The sequence below is a fragment of the Clupea harengus genome, chromosome 9 (assembly GCF_900700415.2).
Source record: "Clupea harengus chromosome 9, Ch_v2.0.2, whole genome shotgun sequence".
NCBI lineage: Eukaryota > Metazoa > Chordata > Actinopteri > Clupeiformes > Clupeidae > Clupea > Clupea harengus.
The window spans coordinates 13,148,996-13,176,015 of NC_045160.1; the positions used below are offsets into that span (position 1 = coordinate 13,148,996).

Consider the following 27,020-nt stretch of genomic DNA (forward strand, 5'->3'; position numbering starts at 1 on the left):
CAAAATAACTTGCCAAAATGTCTTGCTCGGCCTGATGTCATCTCTACCTTTTGAGTGCACTTACACCCTTTTGGCATTGATTTGCTGAAGAAGTATTATTAGCCATATTTTTGTACGACCTCTATGTGCAGAAATGCTACAAGGAACGGAAAGTGAATCCTGAGAAACTCAGTTTCTACATGCATATATTCTACACAGAATTCAACTTAGGCTTTCACCAACCCATAAAAGATGCACGCAAGTACTGCGAGTGGTACAAGCATTTACATGCCAGTGACAAACAAATCCATGAAGAACAATACAATGCCCACCAAAACAGAAAGACTCAGGCCTGAGAACATAAAGAACATGATAAGAGACGAGCGCAAGAACAGTCCTCATACAAAGCAGTCTCTTTTGATCTTGAGCAAGTGCTGAACACTCCATGGAGAAACGTGAGCAGTCTCTCAAGGGAGTTAGGCACCTACAACCTGACAGTCTACGAGTTAGGCAGCAAAGAGGCAAACTGCTACATGTGGCGTGAAGGTGCAGCGGGCTGTGACTCATCAGAGATCAGCACATGCATGTTCAGGTATCTGTCCTCTCTTCCAGATACTGAGCCTGTGGTGTTGTACTCTGACCCACGTGGAGGGCAGAACAGGAATGCCAATTTCCATTATAGACCATAAATCCATGGAGTCTGGACACAGCCGGATGGAATGCGACAGTGTTCATGCAGCCATTGAGACCACCAGAAAGAATGTGCCATTTTGTTATGTTGTTTTCGCTTCAATATTCAGTAGCTTATTTCATATTCGCAATGTTCTGTGCCTATTTTCAGTTGGTTATATGGCTAAATAATTAGTTATTAATATTTAATATTGAATTATTAGTTATCAAATGTCACTGATTACTTCAGTATCATTCAGTTAATGATATTTGCTATAATTTTTCTTATTATTACAAAGACAGCTGTATAGCCTTTTCAATAGCCCATCAGTTGGGCTATTTTAGCCTAATTCAAAACATTCAATTCACTTTTGGAAAAGATTATAAAATATTGTTTATTAAGTGTACCGTCATGCATGTGTGTATAAAATAGTTTTTTATTAAAGATTGATATCAGTACACAAAGTCAGATCAAACTCCTCCTGTTAAAGTTAAATGTCACTTACGTACATCCTTCTCTAAGCCTTTGATGTTCACTATGTATTGTCTTTGCGAGAGTGGCACAAAGAGTTTCTGTCATATTCACTTATTACATTTGTAAACAGGGACATCGCACTGGTGAATCTATCTTCCAGATACTGACCGTAGCTGTACGCTTTGATGCACACAGCATAGTCTATACTATAGACTCTATAGTACAGGCAGCGTGAACACGGAGTAAAATGTCACACCAGCAAATGGTGGGAAACTGAAGGCCACCAAGACTCTCTGCATATGTGCCATGCTACTGGAAAATAAAGGGAAGCATCTGGCTGGTGAAAGACACAAGTCTGTCTGGTAAAGGTGCTGTTATATCTGCTCTACCATCTGCTGTGTTTCTGAGTGGCTTTTGATAGCTGGCGCTAACCAGAGAGGGGTGGTCCCAGTTTCTCATCGTATTTTTTTTCGGTTCCTTAAAGCATGGTGGTAAGTCATTGATCTGAGCCCAGGACTTTCTGTTTTGGAAGATGGTACTTTAGGTCAATAAGTAGCTCAAGTTTTGTCTCTTAAGTTTAGACAACTGTTACTGGAACAGACTTTTCCCCTATACTCATCTTTACTCTCTATATGCAAGTCATCAGTCATGGTCCAAGATCAGATGAAAATACCCAAATGGCATGGATTACATGTGTAAGATTTACGCAATCATGTCCATTAATGAGAAGTTCTCACAAAAGTGATTTAGAAGTGAGGGAGGTTGCAGTGCAAAAAAACAACAGATCAAAGTCGACAGCCTGATCGCAACGGCAAAGCAACGTGTCCAGACCACAAGTTATGGTGTAACAGGAATATAGTTAAGCGAAGGTGAGGAGAGAGAAGGTGGCCATTCTTGACTTTGCTAGCAGAAGGAGATGGCCCAGGTTAAATATGGAGGGAAGGAGGGGTTGGAGGAGCGAGGACACTGGGCTGGTAAAGCAGAGTACCTATTGGCCGTTGCAGGGAATGTGGTTGGGCTGGGAAACGTGTGGAGGTTCCCTTATCTATGCTACAAGAATGGAGGAGGTACGTTTATAAGTAAAGGATATAGGTTTGTTTTATTCTCCAACCGGAGTTTTAATAATTCAGTGAAGAAATACCTGTATCTGTATCTCAGTGCTAATGCAAATGTTTTGAACCAGGCTTCTAACTTACATTGATTTACTGCTAGATGTGGATGGTAGATGGTTGAAATGAAATGAATGAAGAATGAGAAAAAAAGAAAGAAAGAAGATTTAAAAGTTACACATGCATTTGTTAGATAATCTTAATCTGTTTTTTTGGACATGGGATGAAAAGTGAAATGTCTTGTCATCGCTTTTTGAGGGGCCTTCCTTGTGCCCTACTTGGTGTTTGTGGTCACCTGTGGGGTACCACTGTTTCTCCTGGAGACCATCATGGGCCAGTATACCCAGGAAGGGGCCATCACCTCCTGGCAAAAACTGTGCCCGCTGGCCGAGGGTAAGCATAATAGAGCCTGGGAAAGTCAAAAGGAAACAAAATGAAGGGGAATTATTCTGGTGGGTGACCAGTGGGTCTTTGCGGTCAACTGGGGAGGAAAACATTAACACAGATGACACACATACTGCAAAAGAGCTTGCCTAGATATTGGAAATGAAGGGAGAGTTCACAGAAGAATGTACTGGGATTCATATATAAGCACACGGTTGCCAGAGGTATAGAAAATCAGATCACCATTGTTAGTTATAAGAGAGAGGTCTTTGTCACTTAAAATTACTGAGCTTTGATTGATGGTTGCTAACCCCCTGACTATGTACTGTTGTGAATATCTTGTACCCTGTATTGTTAAGGCATTGGCTACGCCGGTCAGCTGATCCTGTTGTACAGCTGCATGTGTTACATTGTCATCCTGGCATGGGCGCTGTTGTACCTGTGCTTCTCCTTCAGTTCTAAGTTACCATGGGCTAACTGTGACAACGTCTGGAACACAGGTATGGGATAGGTGTTGGAAGCACCTCATCCATGGATGGCTCTAGAAGGCATCCTAAATGTAAAATCACTTATCACCAATTCCTTGAAATCACTTATCACAAATAATTTAAAATTGCTTAAGATAAAGGTGTTAGTGTCTTTAAATGAGTGCACTATGACCTTTCGGTAGAACTTAGAAATCATGAAAGTTAGGCCTTAGATGGTATGAGTTCATGCATGAAGTAATGTGGCATCCTTACTCTGTCTCAGAAAACTGTGTGGACATCTCTGGAAACAACAAGACATACAACTGGACTGAGCAAAGTAACTCAACATCTCCTGCCATAGAATTCTGGGAGTGAGTTTGAAAAAATACATTAAATTAAACAGTAACAGCAACAGAAAGACAACACTGCTACTATGAAACTGATACTACAAATCGAAAACTAATAGAATAATTATTAAGTCTGAAAATAAATAATGAGTTGGAAAACATAGGTGTCCTCTTTGACTTCTTCTGTTGCTTCCCCATCTCTCCGAACCTTCATTCAAGGCGTCGTGTGCTGGCGATCTCAGCAGGCATAGAGGAGGTGGGCAGTGTGAGGTGGGAGATCCTCCTGTGTCTCGTTGCTGTGTGGGTCGCCTGCTATTTCTGTGTCTGGAAAGGTGTGAAGTCTACTGGAAAGGTGAAGTATATCAGTGTTAATGAACTGACTCAGGGTCAATCTCCATCTTTGCTCTTTTTCAAACACACACACACACACACACGCCCGCTTACGCATTTCATCTGTGTCTCCCTCACTGCTGTTCCTGTTCTAAGTGTGATCCTCTCATGACCTCAATCACTTTCAAATATAGAGTTGGCTCATCAGGACTACTGTTGGGGTGCATGAATGTCAGTCTCATGTCTGCTGTTCCTGTTCCAAGTGTGATTCAGGACTGTCATCTCATGGTTGCATGACTGTCAGTCACATGTCGGATGTTTACTGCTGGTTTTTCTGTGCTGTGTTCCCCCCTGTGTCTCCAGGTGGTCTACTTCACAGCCACGTTCCCCTACGTGATGCTGCTGGTGCTGCTCATCAGAGGGCTGACTCTACCTGGAGCTCTGCAGGGGGTCACCTACTACCTGTACCCAGAGCCCTCAAAGCTGTTAGAGCCTCAGGTACACCTGCACACACACCTGATAGTGACCAAATGCTCAAATTTAGGCTAAATGCCGTGTCTGTCTATAGAAGAACTGAGTTCCTGCTTTATTCCATTTTCATTCAAATCTTCGACTAGAATTAATTTAAATTTCTTTAAATTATCCCCTATGGTTATGGTGTGGTGGTGTGGCATGGTTATGTGGGGGCATTCCTGGGGATAAAAGCTGTTTTGACTTTTTCATTGTTGTGGATGGAAGCTGGAACTCAAATCAATAGCACAGGCTATAAGGGTTTACACAGTATACCTATCTTTTAAAAGAAAAAAGCATACCGGTGATAGGTAACATGATGGTGTATTCAAATACTTTCACTGTAATGTATTTGTTGATGAACAGTATGTGATAACTTGTGTACCCCATGGTGACCCTGTCTGACCTAATGTGGAGAATCCAGAGCATCAGTAACCTTCATCAGTCCCTCTCACTGAAGCAGTATGTCGTAACTCTGTCAGCACAGGTGTGGATGGAAGCTGTCTCTCAGGTCTTCTTTTCCTTTAGTGTGGGTGTCGGCACACTGACTGTTCTGGGGAGTTACAATCCCTACAACAACAACTGTTACAAGTGAGATGAAGGGAAGACATTCATTCAAACACCCAAACAAAAACATCAATAAATTATTCTTTATGAATAAAAAAATATAAATAGTGAAAATAATTTCCTGAAGTTATATGAAGTAAAATCCTGAAGTACCCTGAATGCAGAGTGGTTCACAGTTTACAATATACCAATACGCCAAGATACCAATACACCAATACATCAATACACCTATACCAATATGACATAAGTGTAATGAGGTTGTCTGTTTTGTGCGCCAGGGACTGCCTCTGGTTATGCGTGTTGAACAGCTGCACCAGTATGGTGGCTGGATTTGCTGTGTTCTCTATGCTTGGCTTCATGGCCCATGAACAGAATGTTCCCATTGAGATGGTGGCAGAGTCAGGTACTTGACCCTATACACACACAGCGTGGAGAGTGCTCTAAACTATAATGAAATTACTTTTGTTTATTCTACTCGACTAAAAAAAAACACCTTGTTTTTACAAAAGGGATAGAAACTTGTTGTTTTCTGCATGTCACATTAGGTCCTGGTCTGGCTTTCATTGCGTACCCTCAGGCTGTGGCCATGATGCCCTTTCCACAGCTGTGGGCAGTCTGCTTCTTCGTCATGATAATCTTACTTGGCCTTGATACACAGGTGTGTATCCACCCCCCCCCCCCCCCCCCACACACACACACACACACACACACACACACACACACACACACACACACACACACACACACACACACACACAAACCACACACATACACTTCACAGATATAATGGTTGTTTACAGACAGTGCCAGCTCCATCTCCCCAGAAATGTTGTTTCAATTTCAGTTTGTGATGATGGAGGTGGTGATGACGTCGGTAACAGATCTGGTGCCCTCTGTGCTGCGCCGGTCTGGGGGGCGACGGGAGCTCTGCCTGCTGCTCTATTGCCTCCTCTGCTTCAGCGCAGGCGTTCTCATGGTGACAGAGGTGAGAGAGGACACCGCATCATGACGCCTAGAGGAGGAGAGGAGGGAGAATGAGAGAGATAGCCATGCATTTCATACAAGACACTGCGCTGATCTACTCATTGTAACTTTTCCTTTCCCAAGGGTGGGATGTATGTCTTCCAGATATTTGATTACTACGCTTGCAATGGGACCTGTCTGATGTTCCTTGCAGTCTTCTTGTCCTTGGCAATGGGCTGGGTGTTTGGTGAGCACCAGATATCGGAATATAGGAGTGTCATAGAACAGCATTTAATACCATCTGTATCACAGATATCCTAAAATATCCCAAAATCGACTACCCATTCACCAAAAAGGGCAGAATATAGAAAAAAATCTGATTTATGCCAAGTCTATCTATTAGCCAAGTTCTGTTGAGATTTCTTATCATCACCTCCCGTCTCCATTCTCCTTTACTCTTTGCGACCCATCCGCGTTGCAGGTACTGAGCGTTTGTATGACATCGTTGAGGACATGACTGGGGTGAGGGCCAGCCCCCTCTTTCGGATGTGCTGGAAGTATCTGACGCCTATTGTGTCCCTGGTGAGCATGTGAGCTTCAGCAACCCAGTTTGCCAGAGCAGGACCTAAACCTAAATCGAAATCTAAAAATTCTAAAACATATTTAAAGGCAACAAAATGCTTTATCAAGCAAAAACAAACATACTGACAAATGATTGCATTCAGGGTCTCCATCATTCTGACTAGGGCGTGCCTTTTCCATAAGACTTGTACCCAGGAACCACAACATTTATTTGAGTTTAATTGTTTTTAATTACTGTACGCAAAACTAATGACCGACCTTGTAAAACCATAATTTACTCTAATTATGGATTGCACCTCAGAATTTAATTATAGATGTGCTCACTTTCCTCCAAATTATATTTGACATGTTGGTGCTTTTCCATAGACTCTCAGGATACTGTAATTATTCATCATAAGCATATGTAGAAAAAGTGCTTTTTTCTCAGAAATGTCTGTTTCAACTGCACATCCATAGAGAGCTCTGATAGCCTCTAGTTGCCAGTAATTACTGCTTTCAGCTCTTCCTGTTTCTTTGGTTTCTTCCGGTGGCGACATATTCAGCTTTTGTAAATACTTCCTCATCACACTCTCTCTCTCTCTCTCTCCCTCTCTCTCTCTCTCTCTCTCTCTCTCTCTCTCTCTCTCTCTTTCAGGTTTCCTTTATTTGCTCTCTTGTCGAGTACCAGCCCCTGACCTTCAATCGCTGGTATGTTTACCCAGGCTGGGTGTACGTGCTTGGCTGGATGATGTCCTTCTCCTCTGTCCTCCTCATACCAGGGGTGGCTCTCTTCCGGCTCATGACTGGCAAAGGCACTTTAAGAGAGGTGAGGCTATCGGCTGGCCCAACTCATTAGATATACCATCTCACACTTAACTATGAAGCGTTTAATGTTCCATCTGATCTCCCAGCATGTGCAATTTGTTATTTTAAAAGAATTAAGTGATTGTGTAATATGCGGATTATGTTGATATTGTACAAATGTACTATAGTAAATTCCCAGTAGAGGTTGACCTCAGTGAAAGATGACATTCAACATGGCTCGTATGTTCATAGACAGATGATAACAATGACAATGAATTCTGAATTAATCTTATCCTCTGACTTTTTTTTTCTCTCTACAGCGCTGGCTTCACCTGTGTTGTCCTGCTAATGACCTTCCCTTGACCCGGAAGCAGAAGCCAGAGCTTCAGAGTCTTACAGAGGGAAAGAATTTTGTTGCCATGGGAAACCAAGCATAACACTGAATTATTGGATCCACTGGTGACTGTTGCTGCAACAGTCTTTACAATAGTTTTACAAGAAAATATATTGTCTGCCTGAAGTTTAAATGTCTCGGTTCATGTTGTCTTTTGAAATATATTCCTTCAAGACTATATAGATCTCAAGGAGGACTGAAATGACAATATAAAATTAAATGAAATATAGCTGAATTAACCCCCATAACTGTATGCAATGGGCCAATCATCTGGCATCTTGTGTGATTCTTGCTTAAGCTGAATATTTGCTCACAAAATATGATTATGAAACTATGAAATATGATTTATCAAAGCAAATAAACAACAACTCAAAAACCTGACCATGATACGGCCAACTGCATCTCTCTGTCAATACCACATTATGTATGATTTATGATGTTTTAAAGATTTTACATGGTAACGGGTTTACTTAAGAATACTTGAGATAGAAGTATGTGTTACCATGATGACTAACTAGCACACGATGAATCTTGCAATCATTTGAAAAGCTGTGTGCATTACTTACTTGTTCATTTGGTTATGAATTTGCCAATTCATTATTGCCACTACAGTTGGGTTGATTAACTTCATGTGGCAACACTTGTGTACTAACATGAGACAAGGAAGATAGTAGATTCACTGACAGCACATGAAGATGGCATCTAACAGGTACACAGACAAATAATGGGAAGGGGAAGAAAATGAGAAAAAAGACCACTGGGCCAAGAAAGCAGAATTCCTGTTGGCCGTAACAGGAGACATAATCAGACTGGGGACAGGGTGGAGATGTCCTTACCTGTGCTACAGGAACAGTGGAGGTAAGTCTTACTAGACTGTGCTGTGCATTAAAATCTGTGCTGATTTCTTTCCTGTAAAGGAATTAGTAATGTGCATTGTCTGTTACAAAGCAGACTTTTATGTCATAACAACAGATCATTGTCATCTGAATTGAATATGATAACACTTCTGGTTGTTTTTTCTTTTCAAGGTGCATAACTTACCTACCTGGTGTTTGTTTGTTGGACTTCCACGGTTCCTTTTGGAAACTTCTATGGGGCAGTACACCCAGAAAGGGGGTATTACCTGCTGGCAAAATCGTGTCCATTGGCACAGGGTGTGTATTGATGAGACAGGCTAAGCAGTAATTAGCAAATGATGCTACATAAGAAGATGGCATATTCAGTCTGAAAGGAAAGATTGTATGGTGTAGATTATTCCATAGAAGAGAATCTTATTTTTCTTTTAAGTGTATTAAATGAATACCTGGAACACAGGTGAAGAATGTCTGTACTTAGACCGAGGGGGGCTGAAGAATTACCATTACTGCTGTTCTAAACTAGTATATAAATAAACAACAACACAAAAACCTGACCATCGTGTATATCTCTAGGTACCAATGAACATTTAAAATCATTTTAAATTCTGCATTTATTTAAAAGTTATAAAAGACTGTAACTGTGCATGTGCTGAGTATATCCAGTCATTTTAATATATGTCTTTCATTTTAGATGACTTTGAAGACCTGACTGTACAATACAAAACCTTACTCTGGACTGTACAGAACAACTCATCCTCCTCTGCCACAGAATTCTGGGAGTAAGTTTGGAAATCTATCTAACCCAAGTGAAATCATTGGATCCTCACTTAGCCTAACCCTAACCCAAACAAAATACTTTCTCTGCTGTTTGTTGTTCCTCCTAGGATTCCATAGACAAAAACATTTCCACGTAGTTCTTTTATTTATTGAGCAAACACTGTAACCTGCTTCCTGCTCACTCTTCTCATTGTTTTACAGTCGTGTCATGGATTAAAACTAAATCAACCCTAAATCAACCCTAGCTGATGTATGTCTAAAAGTATTTATCTCAATAAACAGCTAATCAACTAAATCATACACTGATCCTTATACAAGTATTGAAGCAAATTACATAATGCTCAAAGTATTTTCATTGTTGACATTGCTAAGGTAGTTCTTTTTCAAATTATAGCTCAGGAAGCTAGCGGTATATACAGCGCAGTCAATCTTAATTCACAACTAAAACCTCTAAAAGACAACTGAATTAATAACTTTTTTTTAATCAAAAATGGAATGTGGAATGTGTAACATACCCAAACCTGTAGCGATCTGGAATACAATGATTGTGGAACACTGCTGTGGTGAGAGTACACACCCCTCTAGCTCTTTTTCACATAGTCCGGTTGGGTAATGTGTGGATGTTTACTCATGTTTTCATTCTCTCTCTCACACACACAGAGAGAGAGAGAGAGAGATAGAAAGAGAGAGAGAAAGAGAGAGAGAGAGAGAGAGAGAGAGAGAGAGAGACACACACACACACACACAGATATATAATGTAGCCATCTGTGTCTGTGTCACACTTTCGGTCTCATTTCTGCTCGTGCATAAAGTGTTATCCTCAATCACAATAAATGTGTTGTCATCAGTTCATCAATACCATCTGTAAGCAGGTGCTGTCATTTCCTTTATTTGAAATATTACGTTATCCATTATTTTCAGTGTCATGTCTGCTGTTCCTGTTCTAAGTGTGATTCAGGGCCGTCATCTCATGACCTCAATACAGCCAAATATAGAGTCGACTCATCAGGACTACTGTGTTGGGGTTCATGAATGTCAGTCACATGTCGGATGTTTCCTGCTGGTTTTTCTGTGCTGTGTTCCCCCCTGTGTCTCCAGGTGGTCTACTTCACAGCCACGTTCCCCTACGTGATGCTGCTGGTGCTGCTCATCAGAGGGCTGACTCTACCTGGAGCTCTGCAGGGGGTCACCTACTACCTGTACCCAGAGCCCTCAAAGCTGTTAGAGCCTCAGGTACACCTGCACACACACCTGATAGTGACCCAACACTTGAACTTATAGTCCTCAACAGTCTCAATATCCTTTCTGCATGAAACAACAACATATCAGTGCCTTAGTAAGTACACTATCTTTAAAATGGCTAATAAGCTGAATCAGTTATTTGTGTCACCTGTAAGTGCCTGTAAGCAAGGACCTGTAAATCCTTTGGTAGAACACCTTTGAGCTGTGCAGTACACTACTAGTGAATAGAACATGAGAAAAAAAAAATCTTCTGTGTTGATGAGATTTTGCTCATGTATTTCACTGCAAGCCACAAATGCTTGAGAGAACATGTCTTTCTATTTACGTGTTTTGTATGTATGTTCATGCAAATGTCTGCCCTTTCTTGTATTGTCTGCTAGGGACTGTATCTGGCTGTCTGTGTTGAACAGTTGTACCATTCTCTGGCTGGATTTGGCATTTTGTCAATGTTGGGCTTCATGGTTCACTGAAAGAGAAGCAGAATTAGGTACTGTCTATACAGAACCAACCAAACACTATTATGCTGCAAATACACCACTGTCTGTTTATCATAAGCATTTCATTTTTCCTCTGTGTCTGTCAGGTCCTAGTTTGGCCTTCACTGCTCACACTCAGGCTGTGGCCATGATGCCTTTCCACAGCTGTGGGCAGTCTGCTTCATCCTAATGCTCCTTCTCCCTGGCCTGGATACACAGATGCAAACCAACCACTGAACTATCCCCTCTCAATTACACTTACTTTTTAAATTAACACTCACATTGAAACGGTAATGAGAGAGAGAGAGTTTCGTTCTTTGTAAAAAAAACAATGTGCTCAAATTTGTCATTGGGCTCCATTGACTGTGGACTACAATCTATCCTGAACTCCACAACTTTATGCAGTCCTGGTGAAGATATAAATGAGAGTGTGCAGGCTTATGGTGATCATGTTTCCTAAGTTCACTGCCACGGATGTGTGATGACATCCTGGGCGAAGACAAGTGTTCATTCTTGCCCACTGCCTCTTCGGTTTCAGTTCTGGAGTTGTCTTAATCACAGTGGTAAGTGTGTGTGTGTGTGTGTGTGTGTGTGTGTGTGTGTGTGTGTGTGTGTGTGTGTGTGAGAGAGAGAGAGATACTGATCAATACATACTAGCCACATGTATCTAAACACTGAATAGGTTATCTTGGCATAGAGCACAATGCCAGTAGTTGGGAACTTCAAACAGACAATTGTGTTGAACTCTACATATGACGCCGATCTTTGATTAATATGTCACAAATGGGGCCTGCCTACTCTTCCTGTCTGCCTTACTCTCCTTAACAATGTGATGGATATTTGGTAAGTTATGTACAACAAACATTAGATTATATAAAATGTATAACATGACTGTATCCCTTCCTCTTTGAACTTCATGTACTCATGCCGCTTCAGTTTCAGTGGTACTGTCAAATTGATTTGAAAATGAGGATTGTTTGTTTTTTTCATTTCTCCTGAACCAAGTCTTGCTTGGGTTGCAATTTACCCTATTGATAAGTTGATCAAAACAAACAAATAATTGTTCAAATTATTAAAGTTAAAATTGGGCAGAGAACAACCAAACATCACAAATTCAGCCATCATCACACAATATAAAGTATATCCTCGCGCAGTTATAGAATGTATAAATAGGTTTATCATTCACAGCTTTCCCTCTGCTTTATAATTTGCGTCATTCCATTCTCTGGCCTGAATAATCTTTCCTTCAGGTACTGAGCATCTGTATGACATCCTTAAGGATATGACTGGGGTGAGGCCCAGCCCCATGTTCTGGGTGTGCTGGAGATAACTCATGCCTCTGGTGTCCCTGGTGAGTCTCTGTAAAGCCCCTGATTTTAGACACTTAAAACATCGAAAGTGGGGTCAGAGAGTTTTTGTCTAAATTATGCACATGACACACACATGTACATATGTCGTTGTGCACTGTTGTTTACTTCAACTAAAATGATAAAAAAACAGTAATTTTGAGTGGTTGGCAAGAAACTCTCATAAAATCATAATCACCACAAGTTGGCATTACAGTTTTTCTCGATTGCTTACACACATTTAGCGAATCATGGATCGAGGAGGCCGCCACCAAAAATAGTGCAATAGGCTGTAAATACTGTAAATATACAGTAATCAGAATTCTACCGTATATGTTGTAAATTACTTAAGTGAAACCACAGTACTACATTGTATTGTGGCAACACACTTTACAAAAGTATAGAAATGGTTGTTGCCAAGAGTGCAAATACAATGAAACACAGTACAGTAAATTGACTGTAAAGGCCAGCAAAGTGTCATTTTCATTGCCGAACGTACAAACAATTGATGTGACAGTATGACGGCTCAGGTTTGGCTGAACCCTTTGACCAGCCTCTCTCATGGAGAGGTCATGATTGACTACGTGATCAATGACTGTTGCCCTAATTTCATTAGAGTATCTTACATGAATGCCACACAGGGGCCCCTCTATTTCTACTATGGCCTCTTCCTTGTCCTCGTCCTAGTCCTTGCTGAGGTACACACTGGCCCACACTGGTGGCAGGGGGAGACTGTTCACTGCAGAACAGATTTGACCTTTTTACTGTATATTGAAACCTGTCATTTTGACTTCTTACAGTATCCAATCTAATGTGGAAAAATTACAGCAATAAATATTTTTGTGTCAGAATCTTTGCCATTTTGTACACAGTAGAACAAATGTAAAATCAATGGTGTTGACAGGTCCTTGTTTAGAATATCTTTTACAGTATTTAGCAATACAAAAACAGAACTACAATATTTTATGTATACAAATTATCAGATTTCAAATACTTTCTGACAGTATATTGTCAAGAGTGCTCAGTACAAAACCCAAATTGTAGTATGTTGTCAGTGGTAAAATAGTCAATGCTGTGAGGGTGTTGCACAAAAGTTGAAGTGATGGATTCAGAGGTTGATATTGATAGCTGTAGTTTGAATTTTGTTATCCATTGTTAAATAAATGAGAAAACATACATTTTCAATTGAGCACAAATTGAAGGTTTTGATGGAAATGTTTGGTTTTGATGGGTGTGTGATAAGTTTTGAGAAGGTGGTGTCATTCTTCAAACATCAAATAGTGTTTTGGTTATTTCATCTTCTGTTATGGGCTGTGTGTGAGCTGTTTTGAAAAAGTAAACAGTGATGGGAAAAATGTGCCAAAGGAGTCGAGAAAAACTGTAACATCTAACTTCTAGTGAGTCAGGAAAGCCTTGGAAAGTTACTGTTGTTACAAATGAAAATAACACGCACAGAACAGAACGTGTCTATGAACAGACAAAATGTAGTGACATTTGTCCTTGTGCCAAAACCTGTAATGTCATACAAATTAGTAGAAAACCCAGGTAAAAGTGTGGAATTTGTTGGCCCATATAAATGATCTAATTTCAGCACAGCTGCAGAGTGAAAAAAAAACAACAAAATATATATTTAGCTGTGCCATCATTCTTGCCCAACTCAGAGAAAACAGACATGTGTGCCAATTAACCACACTGTTCCCCCTCCTCTTTTCTAATCTCCCTTAGACGGCCTTTGTTGGCGCCATGGTGAAGTACGAGCCCTTGACCTACAACCGCACGTATGTGTCCCCAGGCTGGGTGCACGTGCTGGGCTGGATGATGGCCTTCCTCTCGATTCTAATGGCTCCTGTGGTGGCTCTGTTCTTGCTGGGGACTAGGAAAGGAAATCTTGAACAGGTGAGCGTCCTGGCTATCAGGAAAGATATGTGGAGGAATCGTATCAACTATTCAAACAAAGTGTAGCAACAAATGTAATAGACAGCAGTTCTGTGGTTTTAAAATAAAAAAATGATACTGCATAACACCTCAACTTAGGATAGTGCTGAATTTACCTGTGTAACCCTGTGGATGATTCACCCTTGACCCAGACACAGAGTCAGTTTCAGGAAATGACATGAAGAGGTCGATGGTGTGGTCTTGAAGGACCGAAGAGAACATTAAATGAGAGAAAGTTATGGGAGGGGCACCAATGTCACTGTTTTGAGACACTAGATGCCTGTAACCTCTATCCCTCTCTATGTTTAAAAAAAAAAAAAATGGAATTAATGCTCTGGTGTCATTGATTAATGTTTAATGAAAACCCCAACTTACATGTAAAATGACACACAAACACTCTACAAAAGGCTGCGAGCACTCCCTCATGCCCTACACAAGAAGCTGCAAGGGTTCATGTCAACAGTGTAGGACCGGCAGCTAGTGAATGATTAACGACCATGCATGATCTCACTCAGACCAGACGTGTGACATGTGCTGTTAACCACAAAAAGCACAGAAAGCTAACCAAGTTGTCATGCTTAAACAGAAAGGCCTTTATAAAGATCAGAGGGAGGTAAAAAAGGAAATCTTGTACCATATGTACCATGGTACAGGTAAGCAGGACTTCCAGTCAAGTAACATGTGACATACCAGTATTGAACTGTAAAAGTTTCTGTTAGGTAAAATTGTTTTGATTTTTTGCATTGATTTAGCAGCATTGACAATGTGACAACTGCTTATGACTGAACTTAGTTCAACATTTGTTAAATATTTGTTAAATGTTGTTGTTGTTACATTTTGTAACATACATATTGTTAATGATCTGACTCAGATCATTCTCCATCTTTGCTCTTTTTCAAAACACACACACACCAGAAAGGTGCATTAACCACTTACATGAATAGAGTGCTCGTTTGGGCACTCGTAAGATTCTCCTCATCTTTTCGTAGCTGCATTTCCCCTTGCAGACACCCAGCAGCACCCACATGCCTACACGTGCCTGCTCATGCCATCTGTGTCTCCCTCACACTTCCCTCACTGCTGTTCCTGTTGTAAGTGTGATCCAGCACGGCCATCTCATGACCTCAATCACACTCAAATATAGAGTTGGCTCATCAGGACTACTGTGTTGGGGTGCATGAATGTCAGTCACATGTCGGAGGTTTCCTTCTGGTTTTTCTGTGCTGTGTTCCCCCCTGTGTCTCCAGGTGGTCTACTTCACAGCCACGTTCCCCTACGTGATGCTGCTGTTGCTGCTCATCAGAGGACTGACTCTACCTGGAGCTCTGCAGGGGGTCACCTACTACCTGTACCCAGAGCCCTCAAAGCTGTTAGAGCCTCAGGTACACCTGCACACACACCTGATTACACACCTGCTTGGATTAAAAGTTTATGACAAACTCTGTGTGGCTTCTATTAGTCATACATGCTAAATTATGACATAACAACATATTCTACAGCCCACAAAATATTATGCCTTCTAGTTTCAAAAAATAGGTTTGACCAATAAAACCCCACCTTTGCACTACATTAAAAAGCATTAGGTTGCACCAGAAAGTCTGACTAATCTAACTAATGAGAACTAATCAGCTGGAATGCAGATGTATTTACGGGCCAAAGAAGGTGTTGTTCTTCAAAGGTGTCAAAGGTCAAAGTTGTCATAGTTTGTTTATTTGCGGCAGGCATGGCTGGAGGCAGGAACCCAAATCTTTTTTGCCCACAGTTTGTGTAGGTGCACACAGACAGTGCTGGGCAGCCCCAACCCCTACCTCAATGTCTGCCGTATGTGAGCCAAATCACAGATTTACCTCCTGTGACCAGTTTTCTGGCTTCCACTGGTTTTAACACAGTACCACACCTGGTTAACCTGAGGCAATGCAGAGGTTAAAACGATATAAAAAATATACTGCTTTTATAAAGAGCAGAAAAATACAGACAGAGTGGAGGCGAGGAAACCGCTCAAATAGCACAGTTGTCCCAATGTATTCCTGTGGTTTGAACGGTAGTGGTAGTGGTTATGTGTGCAATACCTGGAGAGCACACATAGCGATGCAGCCAGTACTTTCTGCTAAATGGATACATATGGCAGGGCAAGGTACAGAGTGGATAAAACTCTCTTTCATCTCTCTCTTTCATTTCGCAAAGCATGCCGGTGTCACAGTAGGAACATGTGGTGTATTTACTAACACCTTGTATTGTCTGCAGTGGGCTGTGTCTGGCTGACGGTGTTGAACAGTGGGACCAGTTTTGTGGCTGGATTTGCAGTTTTCTCAGAGTTGGGCTTGATGGCTCATGATTTAGGTCCTATTTTAGGAGCTCCCATTTAGAAAGTGGCAGAATCAGGTATAATTGAAAAAACATGGTTTAAGTACATAATGCCATTATTGATTGAATTTAAGGAATACTACTTAATATTCTTCTGCGTCTCTCAGGTCTTGGTTTTCATCACGTCCCTTCAGGCTGTGGCCATGATGCCTTTTCCACAGCTGTGGGCGGTCTGCTTCTTCATCATGCTCCTTCTCCCTGGCCTGGATACACAGGTGACAACAACTGAGACATACAGTATATGCACAACAAGAATCAGACCGACCCACCACACACACACACACACACACCCAAAAGATTACATGGAACCAGAAGAGCACACACTGCCTTGGTTATCTTTAAAGTAAGTTTGACATCAGTGACAGACATTTTTGCTGCAGCGCTGCGGAGACCAGGGCGAAGACAAATATTCCTGCCGGTCTACTGTCTTTTTTGTTTCTGCAGTGGAATTGTCTTCATTACCGAGGTGAGCGAGACAGAGATGGCAAAGACAAAGCGTTAAGCGGAGAGAGCAGTTTCCTTGAATGAGAGGCATTTAGTGTGGGAGATAAAATAAATTCCTTTTTGTGACTGAACCCAATCATAACTTTGCAGGGTGGAATGTACATACTGCTTATCTTCCACTACTGTGCCTGTAATGTGCCTGTAACAAACCAAAACCTGCCAGGCGGGCATCATGTGAATCTAAAGGACGTTTAAAATGAGTTAAAACATGTTGGCTGGTTCAACTGTTTTCTGCAATGAATCCATTCTGCTCTGGGACCTGGAAGAATCAGGTACTGAGCATCTGTATGACATCATTGAGGATATTACTGGGGTGAGGCCCAGCCCCATGTTCTGTTTTTGATTGACATGGATCCACAATTCTTATGTTTCCACCTTCTCTTATCAAAGCTTTTACTTTCATTACGTATCTAAATTAAAGCATTTATAATATTTTCAAAAGTTAACGCCTGACCCTTAGAACTGTGACTACCTCATGCCTCACCATATGCTCAACATGTACCAGCAGATGGCGATATCATGGACTTTGAGCACATGTGACCTCACACAGTGATCAAGTCTTTGTGCAAGCAAGGACATCCTGATATTATGTCTCTCTCTCCCTCAGACGGCCTTCGTTGGCTCCATGGTGAAGTACGAACCCCTGACCTACAACCGCACGTATGTGTCCCCAGGCTGGGTGCACGTGCTGGGCTGGGTGATGGCCTTCCTCTCGATTCTAATGGCTCCTGTGGTGGCTCTGTTCTTGCTGGGGACTAGGAAAGGAAATCTTAAGCAGGTGAGCGTCCTGGCTATCAGGAAAGATATGTGCAGGAATGTAATAGACAGCAATTCTTTTATAATAAAAAAAAGATACTGCATAACAAATTACAATCATATCACCTCAACTTATGATAGTGCTGAACAAGCAGGAATCCACAGGCGTTATAAATGTCAGAGTGCATTGTACTGATGGATGTGCAGGATTTATACAGTGCCTGTAATATATTTGCACATAGTTCAAATCAAATAATTCGTAGAATATTAAGGTTTTGACTGGTATAATGTTGTACCACACTGACATTTCTGCACTTCACAACAGTGCTAGGTTCACTGGTGTCGCCCAGCAGATGATTTACCTTTGACAAGGAAACAGAGGAGTCAGCTTCGAATATGACATCAAATGACGAGCCTGACGTTCTGGTCATGGAAAATAGAGAGGAGCACTGACGAAAAATAGTATTTAAAAATGCACCCCAGTCCCGTGTTTTTGAATATTTATGTTGACTAGACTCGAGCATACACTGGGGAGTGATGTGTACATTACAAGTGCTCTTTAGTTTTTGTTGTCCAAGACCGAAACCTTTTGTAGAACTTCTATGACTAAAGCTAAGACTAAAATACTTTTTGTTATTAGACAGGACATTCTGTTTATTTTTTGTGTTTCGGAAGTGTGTTGCATTTGTTCATATTTTAGGGCCTTTTTTTAAGATTGCAATATTATTACAACTACTGTTAAGAAATGCAACCTTTAGGAATCCAAATGATTTAGAATGTTATTTTTACACTTTAATGATAAGATTATAAATTTTCATCAATGCAGTTAATGATAGTTCATTTTTAATAACTGTTAAAATCACTAAAATAAATGTGGTGGTAAAGTAAAGGCCACATCTGCTCAAGCACATTTGGTCATGTGTTCATGTAAAGCACTTGTTACGACCCTGGCGGGTCTAGGCCCCGCCCCATGAGATTTGCATGCCTGTTCTCTATCTGTCGTTACAACAGGTAATTGGATCCAGGTGTATGGGTGATTGTTTGGGCTACAAAAGCCCTGGTCAGATGGAAGTCGGGAGAGCGTTGGATTGGTCGTTGGATTTGGATAGTGAATTGGATTTGGGATCGTCGTTTGTTTATATTACCATTTACCTGACTTTACATTACATCTTTTGTTTCTCTTCACAACACTGATCTTCCCCACACGTTTGCTATAATTATTAGATAACTATATAAACTTGTAAATCATTAATAAATATATTATTATTATTATAAATATCCTAAATTCTGCGTGGCCTCCCCTTCTTGTTTCGTGTCGTGAGCTGGCTCGTAACACACTCAATTTGTCCAATCACGCATGCAAAACACGCACGCACACACAAACACCATTAGGCATATATATATATATATATATATATATATATATATACACCAACAATGTGTTGGATTTAACGGTCGAATTAGATACTTTGGCTATTGTATTGGGAAAGTAAACAGGTCAAAGTTTACTCCGTAACATCCACTTTCAGTGCAATGCCCTGCTATTGTTTCTGACATTACATGTGACAGGGCAACAGCCGAGTGATTATTTTCCAAATTGGAACTGATTAAGACCTACCTGAGCAGCATGGGGCAGGAGAGGCTGAATGGGCTGGCTATCCTGTCCATTGAAAGAGCAAATCATGCATTACCACTTATGTTTGAAAGGCGTTGTTCGGCAAGTGTGCTCAGTCAGCTTGTAGGTATTGACGTTCAGATTCTGCGCCTAAACTAGCTATACCGTATCGTCTCGTCACATGATCAAATAGAGACTTGACATTGGCGAACAAGATACATATTACCTAGCAATCATCATTGCATATCTGTATATGACAAAAATAAGAAATTATTAATTTAATTGAATCGGCTTTTTAATAGTTTCTATGGTGTATGTACGATAATCATATTATTGTGTTATAGATTGCTACTGACGATTTCCCCCTAAAAATTATGAAAACCGTGACAGAGACAGGTTTGCCATTTTGAGGGAATAGCATAAGGGATCTTTGATGGTCCATAAAAATATCATCCTTGATCACTGTCGCACTAAACTAGCGACACTTTGACATCCATATGTTCGGAAAAATTAAGAAAGCCGGGTCTGCTTTGACTGCGAACCTTCCACGCTGGCTGTATTGTCTATAGTTACGCCCCTGGCGCACGTGCACATTTCCTAACACAGCACAGGTACACTAAATTAAAGCCATTATCAAATGAACAAAATACATCTTTTTCAACCACAAATAAGAGATACATAACAGCGACTTCACGCAGAGGCTCTGGCTTAGGGGCCCCCTGAGCTCATGGGCCCCTGGGCCTGGGCCCGGTAGGCCCGTTGGTTAATCCATCCCTGGCCATGTGCTATGCTAAGATCACAAGTGTGGCTATTTTTCTGAAGGAGGTCGAACTTTTCATTCACTGGCAAGAATAAAAATAAAATAAAAAATTATTAATAAAAATAATAAAAGCTTAGCTCCGACGAGTCTACATTACTGCATGGATTTACCAGAGTAAAGTTCAAGGCCTTGTGTTATTTTAATCTATAATCTACACACTTGAAGCCAAACTGACAGGCCTACATGAAAAAAATACAATGAAAAGAGAATCACAAGAAAATCTGCAAATTTCTCTTTCTCCCCCAAGGATGTGATACATCATCTCAACATATCCGAGGTGGCAAAGGCAAGATGAATGACAATGCTACAGAGCAATGAAATGGAGTCCCCTCACGGACTTCTTCAATCAGGATATACAAATATATCAATATAACCACATCCACATAAATCTATTACTTTTGAGATTAAGCCAAGTGTATCAAAATTTGCTTTCAAAGAGTCCTTATAAAGAGAAAGAGTAGAGAGGAGGGTGCAGATATTGATAGGTTAAATAAGGCTGTCACTGACACTTTCCTCAAATCGGGCGTTTGGTAAAGACGGAGGAATAAAAACACGTTGTCTTCCAACCGGGAGAGCCTCGATGGGGAGTTTTTGAGTCAGGCTGTTCACACACACAAGCTATCTGCATGGTGAGCTCAGGATAGACAAAATGGTCAGCATTTGATTGAAAACCAAAATAGTTATTGTTTAATGGTAAATAGTCCCACTTTTTGTCTTTCAAATCCCTAAACAGATTTCACACACAAAGAAAGTAAAAAAGAAGAAATAAAACCTCTTTAACAGGCATACTCTAAGTGTCCTTCATTAACACATGGCAGGAGACAAGGTCACTAGCTGCCTGCCTCCATTTGCAGTTGCAAGGCCTCACAGTTAATATCAATGGAAAAAGTGATATTTCTCTTTTTATCAGTAGGATGTTCTTTAACATGGGTTGTGCTGTAGAAGACCAGTCAGCAGCAAAGTCTGCCTCTATATGAGAGGACATCTGACTGTACTAGAGATTGCTCCAGTCCAGCAACTGGCATGCATATTATGGATAAAAAAATAAATAAAAAAAACATGTCGGCACAGGGATTCCATTCCCAACCATTCACTCATGACTCGTGAGGTTCTCATCTGCAAAATGGAGATCATGATCCCATGGCATTATGTTCTGCCTTTACACTGGTAGATCAGGTCAGACGCATCTGACGAGATTCCAGGAGTGAAAGTGAAAGCAGGAAAGATGGCACGGGAACCATTGAGTCCAGCTAGAGGGAAATTGAGTCACTATAGGAACGGCAACATGAAAACCACAGCCAGGTGCTCATACCAAATCAGAAAGTAGGGCTTTATTAAAAAGAAGAAAAAATGAAGAATCAATTGGCCCCATTCTCTTTGCTCTGCCCTCACATGAGGCTGAGCGGTAAGCTTAGTCCTACGCACACGGGATGCCGTCTAAAGCAGGTGACTGTGGGTGGAACTGTCTGGGGGCATGAGGAGATCATCCAGTGATCTAGCGATGGTGCCCTGCCCCATACTCTGCCCCATGAACAAGGCGGTGTGCCCATTCTGGTCCAGAGCGGGCAGGTCCAGGGAAATGTCATCCATGGGAGCCAGGAGCGGCGACGGTGGTGCCATCTCCTCGTGGCGGTTGTGACTGAGCGCCAGGGAGACAACCACGTCCGCCTTGTTGCCACCGCTGCTGGTGTCCGCCTCGGCCTGGACCTGTGCCGGTGGGCTGCAGTGGCTATTTTTGCCGCCACAGCTATCCAGCCCCAGGCTGGGGTAGTGGCCGGACTCCACCATGGACTGGTGGACCAGAACCCAGGCATCGGGTGAGGCTGGGTATGTCTGGGCAGCCTGGCACAGCAGCTGGGTGTGTTGGCGCAGCTGGGCAATGTCACGCTCGTTGGCCGAGCTCTGCCGCAGCAGCTCTTGTGTGCGCAGCGTGAGGTCCAGCAGCCCCGACTGGCACAGGATCTGCACCGTGTTGAGGAAGCGCCGATGGTGCCCCGAGCCGAACGACAGCGATCCGTGAGCCGAGTTGTGCTTGTGCTGCTGCTGATTCTGCCGATGCTGCCCCTTGGAGGACCGGAGGAGAGGTGCAGCCAGTTCATGGGACGAAGGCGGAGAGGCCGTCTCTGTGCTGGACACCGATGGTGAGCCCAGGCTAGCGGAGGTGGAGGGGCTGGAGGGAGGGTGCGGGCTACGTCTCATGTGGGAGGGGATCTCGCGGTTCTTTCCAGGGAGAAAGTGATCCTGGGAGGAGGAGTGGGAGCGGAAGTGGGAGGCATGGGAGTGGGCCCTTCTTTCTGGCTGCTTGTGGACGTGTTTCTTCTGCAGCTGGGAGGTGGTGGACACCTCCTCGCGCTTCTCCTCTGTGCACACCCTTTTGCTCTGACCGTGACCCTCAGCTGTGCCACCACCACCACCACCACCCAAGCTGCTGCTTCTGCTATTAGCACCGCCACCTGCCCCTGTGGTCTTATCTGTCTTCTTGCTGGGATGGGGGGCGATGCGGGGGTAGGAGTTGAGAATAGGGAGGTAGGTGGCTTTGCTCTTCTTGCCCCCGCCGTCGGCCCTCCTGGGCTGGGGCTTTAGGATGTGCATGGGGGCCTGAGAGGTCACCTCGGGCTGCTGCAGGAGGAGCACGTGGGTCGAGCCCTGGTCATTGGTCCCTGCACCGCCCCAGGGCAAAGGAGCCTGGAGGAGCTGCTCCTGACCCACCGGTACTGGCTGGAGAGAAAAAAGGAAGAGAGAGACAGAATTCACTCTTGCAAAGACATTTGGTCCTCTTTTCTCAAGATTAATAACTTGTAGAATGGACATTTCCTTAAGGACTTTTCATATAACAAAACAGATATGCAGGGACATTAACGAACTACCTGTGACTGTGCATCTTTTCTGTTGTCCGTAAAAAGGTTGAGAAAATGTCCATCACACAATACATTATTTTATTCATTAGTTTCTGAATACATACATAAGTTACAGAAACTACAGAAGATGCATCATGTCTGATTACCAACAGGCCCCTATCTTCATTAAGCACACAGTGCAAGTGAACACAGGCTTTTAGGGAGCTATAATATTCCTCAGTTATAATCAAACAAGACACTAAACATTCCCAAGTTCTGAATAGACTAAGCCAATGCTTTCACTGAGCATCAAAAAGGGTCTTCACTCTAAAAAATGTCAAATCATTTTTGAACATTTCCCTCACCTGTTTGAGAACCACATTCTTGATTATGAAGATGGGTGTAAGCTCTGACGTCCCAGGCATCAACATGGCATTGCCTTGATGGGAGACTTGGTGACTGTCCCTGGCTTTGGACTGCCTGCTGCGTTGGTACCCGTGCAAGGAATCTGAGCCGGTGTCTGCAAAACGGAAACAGAAAAGAGAATGAGACAGGCAGAACGAAGGACAAGTGAGGAACGGTGGAGACAGGTTGGTTCAATAAAGGAAGCGTTGATAGAGACAGAGAGAGAGAAAATGAGCGAAAGAAAAAGAAGAGAGACAAACAGAAATAGGGAGAAAAATAGAGAGAGTGCAATGATAACAGAAGGGGTGGCTATCTACGTTTGATAAGAGAGAAACAAAATCATCGGTTGCAGACAATTGACAAAGAGCCTTTATAGCAACTCTTTTTTCAAGTTATACCCCTCAGAAATGTCTCTTTTGTCATGTTATACCCCTCAGAAATGTCAGAAACAAAGATTGTCGATAATAAATCAAAATTTGTGAATAATGCTAGATGTTCTTGACAGAACATCTTCCAAAAACCCATTTTCACTTATAGAACGCCATGATTCTAAAGTGACAAATGCTAGAAGGGTAACAGTCAAAGTACTTGAGTAGAACCCTGTAATGTTTTTCTGTCTTAACAAGCCAAAGGACCCTTAATGGATCTAGACTGCACCCTCTTTTTAGAGAATGTGTGTCTTCTTTCATGTCAGCATGAGATCTGAGTTCATGAACAGCTCATAACAGGCTTAATAACTTACACTTAAGATAGGGTGTAAGCAAGCAGCAGGTGGTATGAGGCCCGATCAAGAAGCCAGTCTGTGTGAGACTGCTTTCAGGCTGCTCAGCCTTCCACGTGCATATTTCAAGAATCAATGGCATGCACCCATTCACATGGAGTTGCTGGGGATGACTGAGCTCCAACGTCACAGTAGCAGATGGCATGTTTATGTGTGTTTGTGTGTGTGTGTGTGTGTGTGTGAGTGAGGAAGTATGTGTGTGAGTGTATATGTGACTTCCCACAGAAAACAGTTAGGTAGTCAGTCTGAATGTGTGTGTGTGTGTCAGAGAGAGAAAGGTGCTCTATCTCTGCCCCATACCTGAGTACCCGGAGTCCTTTTCGGAGCTGCAGTGTGAGCTGCGGCCTCGGGCCTCCTGCTCAGCCTGGGCTTTGGCGCGGACGGCCAGCAGCGTGGCACTGTTACTCTTTTCTTTGGCATTTTTGCTGGCCATGCGCGGCACCCGCTCCCCTTGCTCTTTCTCCTTGGGCATCCTGGGCCCTGGAAGCGGCACACAACAATGCCAGGTCAGATTAAAGAGCTCAGAACAAGCCCACATATGCAGTCACATGTATGCAAATATGATATATGCTGTGAGTTTACACAGAAACGCATTGACAGATGAGGAGGATGCATGGCTGCATCACATCTGACTGCACACAAATCAATTTAGAAAGTTACATAAGAGATGGAAAGTAGAGAGAAAGAGGAGCGAGAGAGGGAGGGAGGGAGAGGTGCAGTGAGAAAAACAGAAATGACACAAAAGCACAATACAAAGAGTCTCGCAAACAAGAGGAAACAAGAGATGGTAATACACACGAAAACAATGAAAGCTTCTGGCCAAATCATGCCGAATCATTTGCATTTCAGCTGTCAGTTAAATAGATCCTAATGTGAAACATATGAAACTGAGGACTGGAAACAGCACAAATACCTCAATTCAATACATCAGTCTGTCTATCAGTTCTTGCGATCAATAAGATAACTGTCAAGGATGTCTGAAGTATTACTAAAATGAAGACAACTTCTCTCACTGGGCACCTTCTTAGACTTTGTTAAGTCCCACATCTCTATGTCAGAATTGACTTTAAATCACCTGAGCACACATTGACAAGGTTTACCAAGAGGTGACATTAGATTTAACATCTGTACAGAGAATTGGCCTTCAATAAACAAAACATTCAAATGTCTTCTCAAGTGTTATATTGACACTAGGGTCGTTACAATTTGACTGTACACACGTGTTGTTTTAAAAGTAGACTTTTCACTCGTACACCTTTATATTTGCGCTCAGTCCCCCACGATGTCGCCCCGCCCTCAACGAGTGTTATGTAATACTACAACTTGGCTCAGAGTGCCGACACTCTCACGGTCTATACTTCAATTTTCCTCAGTCGTAAATAAGATACCATTTCGGACACCCCATGCTTTAAGACATTTAGGCAAACAGATGGTAGAATGACTGGCCGTAGCATAGGAAAACCGCGGCTGTTTTCCGACCCCGCATGCGAGAGACAGCGGTGCGGAAAGAGTGTGCTAACAGATTCATATTGGTTTGTTTATCCTATAACAAAAGTAACTTGTCGACAGCGAAAAGATGAGTGCACTAGGAAAATTGTCATTGTCAAATCATCACAGCCAACTTACCTTTAAAAAGGGAAACAACTCACTTTGCACCCAAAGAGTGTCTTACTACAATGTCCTCCGCTACAGCCCTTTTCGACACCCAACTAGCTCCCTCTTTCACTGTTTTTCTTGTGCCGTATCATCTTGATAACACTGAAGAAGGGCCAGGTCTACCTAGCCTCTTCATCGAATTGATACCTGTAGCGATGGTCTACCAAAGAGGCAAGTTAGCGGTTTGCTCGGGTGGGCACTCCACCTGAATCAAGCCCCGCCTCTTTCACTGCCCCTCCGCCTGATTGACATCCTCTCTTCCCGATAATGACGATGGGATTCATTCCAATACCAGCCCAAAAGCAAGTGACGCAAGACAGTCGACAGCTCGGCCAATCCTATGAGAAGGCACGTGTAGGGGTGGGACAAGACACCCGCGACTCGCTGCCACAGACAGCTGGGACCTCGATTCATAAGCGATAGGTGGGGCGACAACACAGACTGCGAAATGTGTTTAACCAGATTTGAACACACATGTTGACCGTTCTATGTAAGCCTGTTCCTTCACGATGTGCCTTGGGAGTGAATTAATAGCCTGGTCTGTGAGAAGTCCAATTACGAAACCATGGTTCTCTACCAGTTGAGCCTGGGTGCTTGAATAAGAATAAATATTAAGTGTTTGGCTGAAATTCTCATACTTGTAAAATCCATCAAGACACTTGGATATTATTAGATATTATTTGAACAGATCTGACAGACTAGAATATGAGGTGAAACAAAAAGCGAATGAGTGCTCAACAAACAGAGTCTGACAACAGTGTTCACAAAAAAGCCATGTCACAACGGCACAGGGCTGGGAAAAAACGGAAGCGTCAAAGTCTGTAGGAGGGACGGCACCAATACACGCGCCTTGAAAATGTGCGGTCATTCGGCCGTCAGCTGGTCTACAACTCTGCCACGTGGTTCTCGCAGGGGAAAATGACGCATTAAGCGCAAAGGCACCAATCCGCTGCTCGGGTGTGCATCGACATGTGAGCGCACTTCGTCAGGGGCGTGCCTAGGATAACAGGCGCACATGTAGGAGCCGTGTATACGCACACAAGTACTTCTCAAATCGGGTAATGTTTGGAGACGTCAAGGATTTCAGAAA

At 42.5% G+C, this 27,020-nt stretch overlaps 3 protein-coding genes across 3 annotated transcripts; 2 read left to right on the plus strand and 1 right to left on the minus strand.

Moving 5' to 3' along the window:
• The first annotated feature begins 1,940 nt into the window (after nt 1-1,940).
• Nucleotides 1,941-7,946, plus strand: LOC105899480 (sodium- and chloride-dependent GABA transporter 2-like). The gene is made up of 14 exons (XM_012826675.3): nt 1,941-2,190; nt 2,491-2,625; nt 2,976-3,116; nt 3,367-3,454; nt 3,650-3,782; nt 4,124-4,258; nt 4,758-4,861; nt 5,116-5,240; nt 5,383-5,495; nt 5,682-5,822; nt 5,945-6,047; nt 6,282-6,382; nt 7,017-7,187; nt 7,486-7,946. Exons 1-14 carry the CDS (start codon nt 2,040-2,042, stop codon nt 7,600-7,602), a joined length of 1,758 nt encoding a protein of 585 aa, XP_012682129.2. The 5' UTR covers nt 1,941-2,039; the 3' UTR covers nt 7,603-7,946.
• Nucleotides 7,947-16,664: 8,718 nt separating this feature from the next.
• On the plus strand, nt 16,665-18,721 carry LOC116217884 (sodium- and chloride-dependent GABA transporter 2-like). The gene is made up of 3 exons (XM_042708721.1): nt 16,665-16,771; nt 17,668-17,838; nt 18,142-18,721. Exons 1-3 carry the CDS (start codon nt 16,700-16,702, stop codon nt 18,145-18,147), a joined length of 249 nt encoding a protein of 82 aa, XP_042564655.1. The 5' UTR covers nt 16,665-16,699; the 3' UTR covers nt 18,148-18,721.
• Nucleotides 18,722-20,910: 2,189 nt separating this feature from the next.
• On the minus strand, nt 20,911-26,205 carry si:ch211-132b12.7 (uncharacterized protein LOC564531 homolog). Its single transcript, XM_012826696.3, has 4 exons — nt 25,901-26,205; nt 24,575-24,754; nt 23,454-23,608; nt 20,911-22,969 (listed from the first exon to the last, which is right to left on the minus strand). Exons 2-4 carry the CDS (start codon nt 24,744-24,746, stop codon nt 21,689-21,691), a joined length of 1,608 nt encoding a protein of 535 aa, XP_012682150.2. The 5' UTR covers nt 24,747-24,754; nt 25,901-26,205; the 3' UTR covers nt 20,911-21,688.
• Nucleotides 26,206-27,020: the final 815 nt, after the last annotated feature.

Coding starts and splice junctions, on each gene's coding strand:
- LOC116217884 (XM_042708721.1), top strand. CDS start 16,700: ATGATGCCTTTTCCACAGCTGTGGGCGGTCTGCTTCTTCATCATGCTC. Junction 16,772..17,667: donor TCCCTGGCCTGGATACACAG/GTGACAACAACT, acceptor TCTCTCCCTCAG/ACGGCCTTCGTTGGCTCCAT.
- LOC105899480 (XM_012826675.3), top strand. CDS start 2,040: ATGGCCCAGGTTAAATATGGAGGGAAGGAGGGGTTGGAGGAGCGAGGA. Junction 3,117..3,366: donor TGACAACGTCTGGAACACAG/GTATGGGATAGG, acceptor ACTCTGTCTCAG/AAAACTGTGTGGACATCTCT. Junction 5,241..5,382: donor TGAGATGGTGGCAGAGTCAG/GTACTTGACCCT, acceptor ATGTCACATTAG/GTCCTGGTCTGGCTTTCATT.
- si:ch211-132b12.7 (XM_012826696.3), bottom strand. CDS start 24,746: ATGCCCAAGGAGAAAGAGCAAGGGGAGCGGGTGCCGCGCATGGCCAGC. Junction 23,609..24,574: donor AAAGGACTCCGGGTACTCAG/GTATGGGGCAGA, acceptor TCCGTTTTGCAG/ACACCGGCTCAGATTCCTTG. Junction 22,970..23,453: donor AGAATGTGGTTCTCAAACAG/GTGAGGGAAATG, acceptor TTTTCTCTCCAG/CCAGTACCGGTGGGTCAGGA.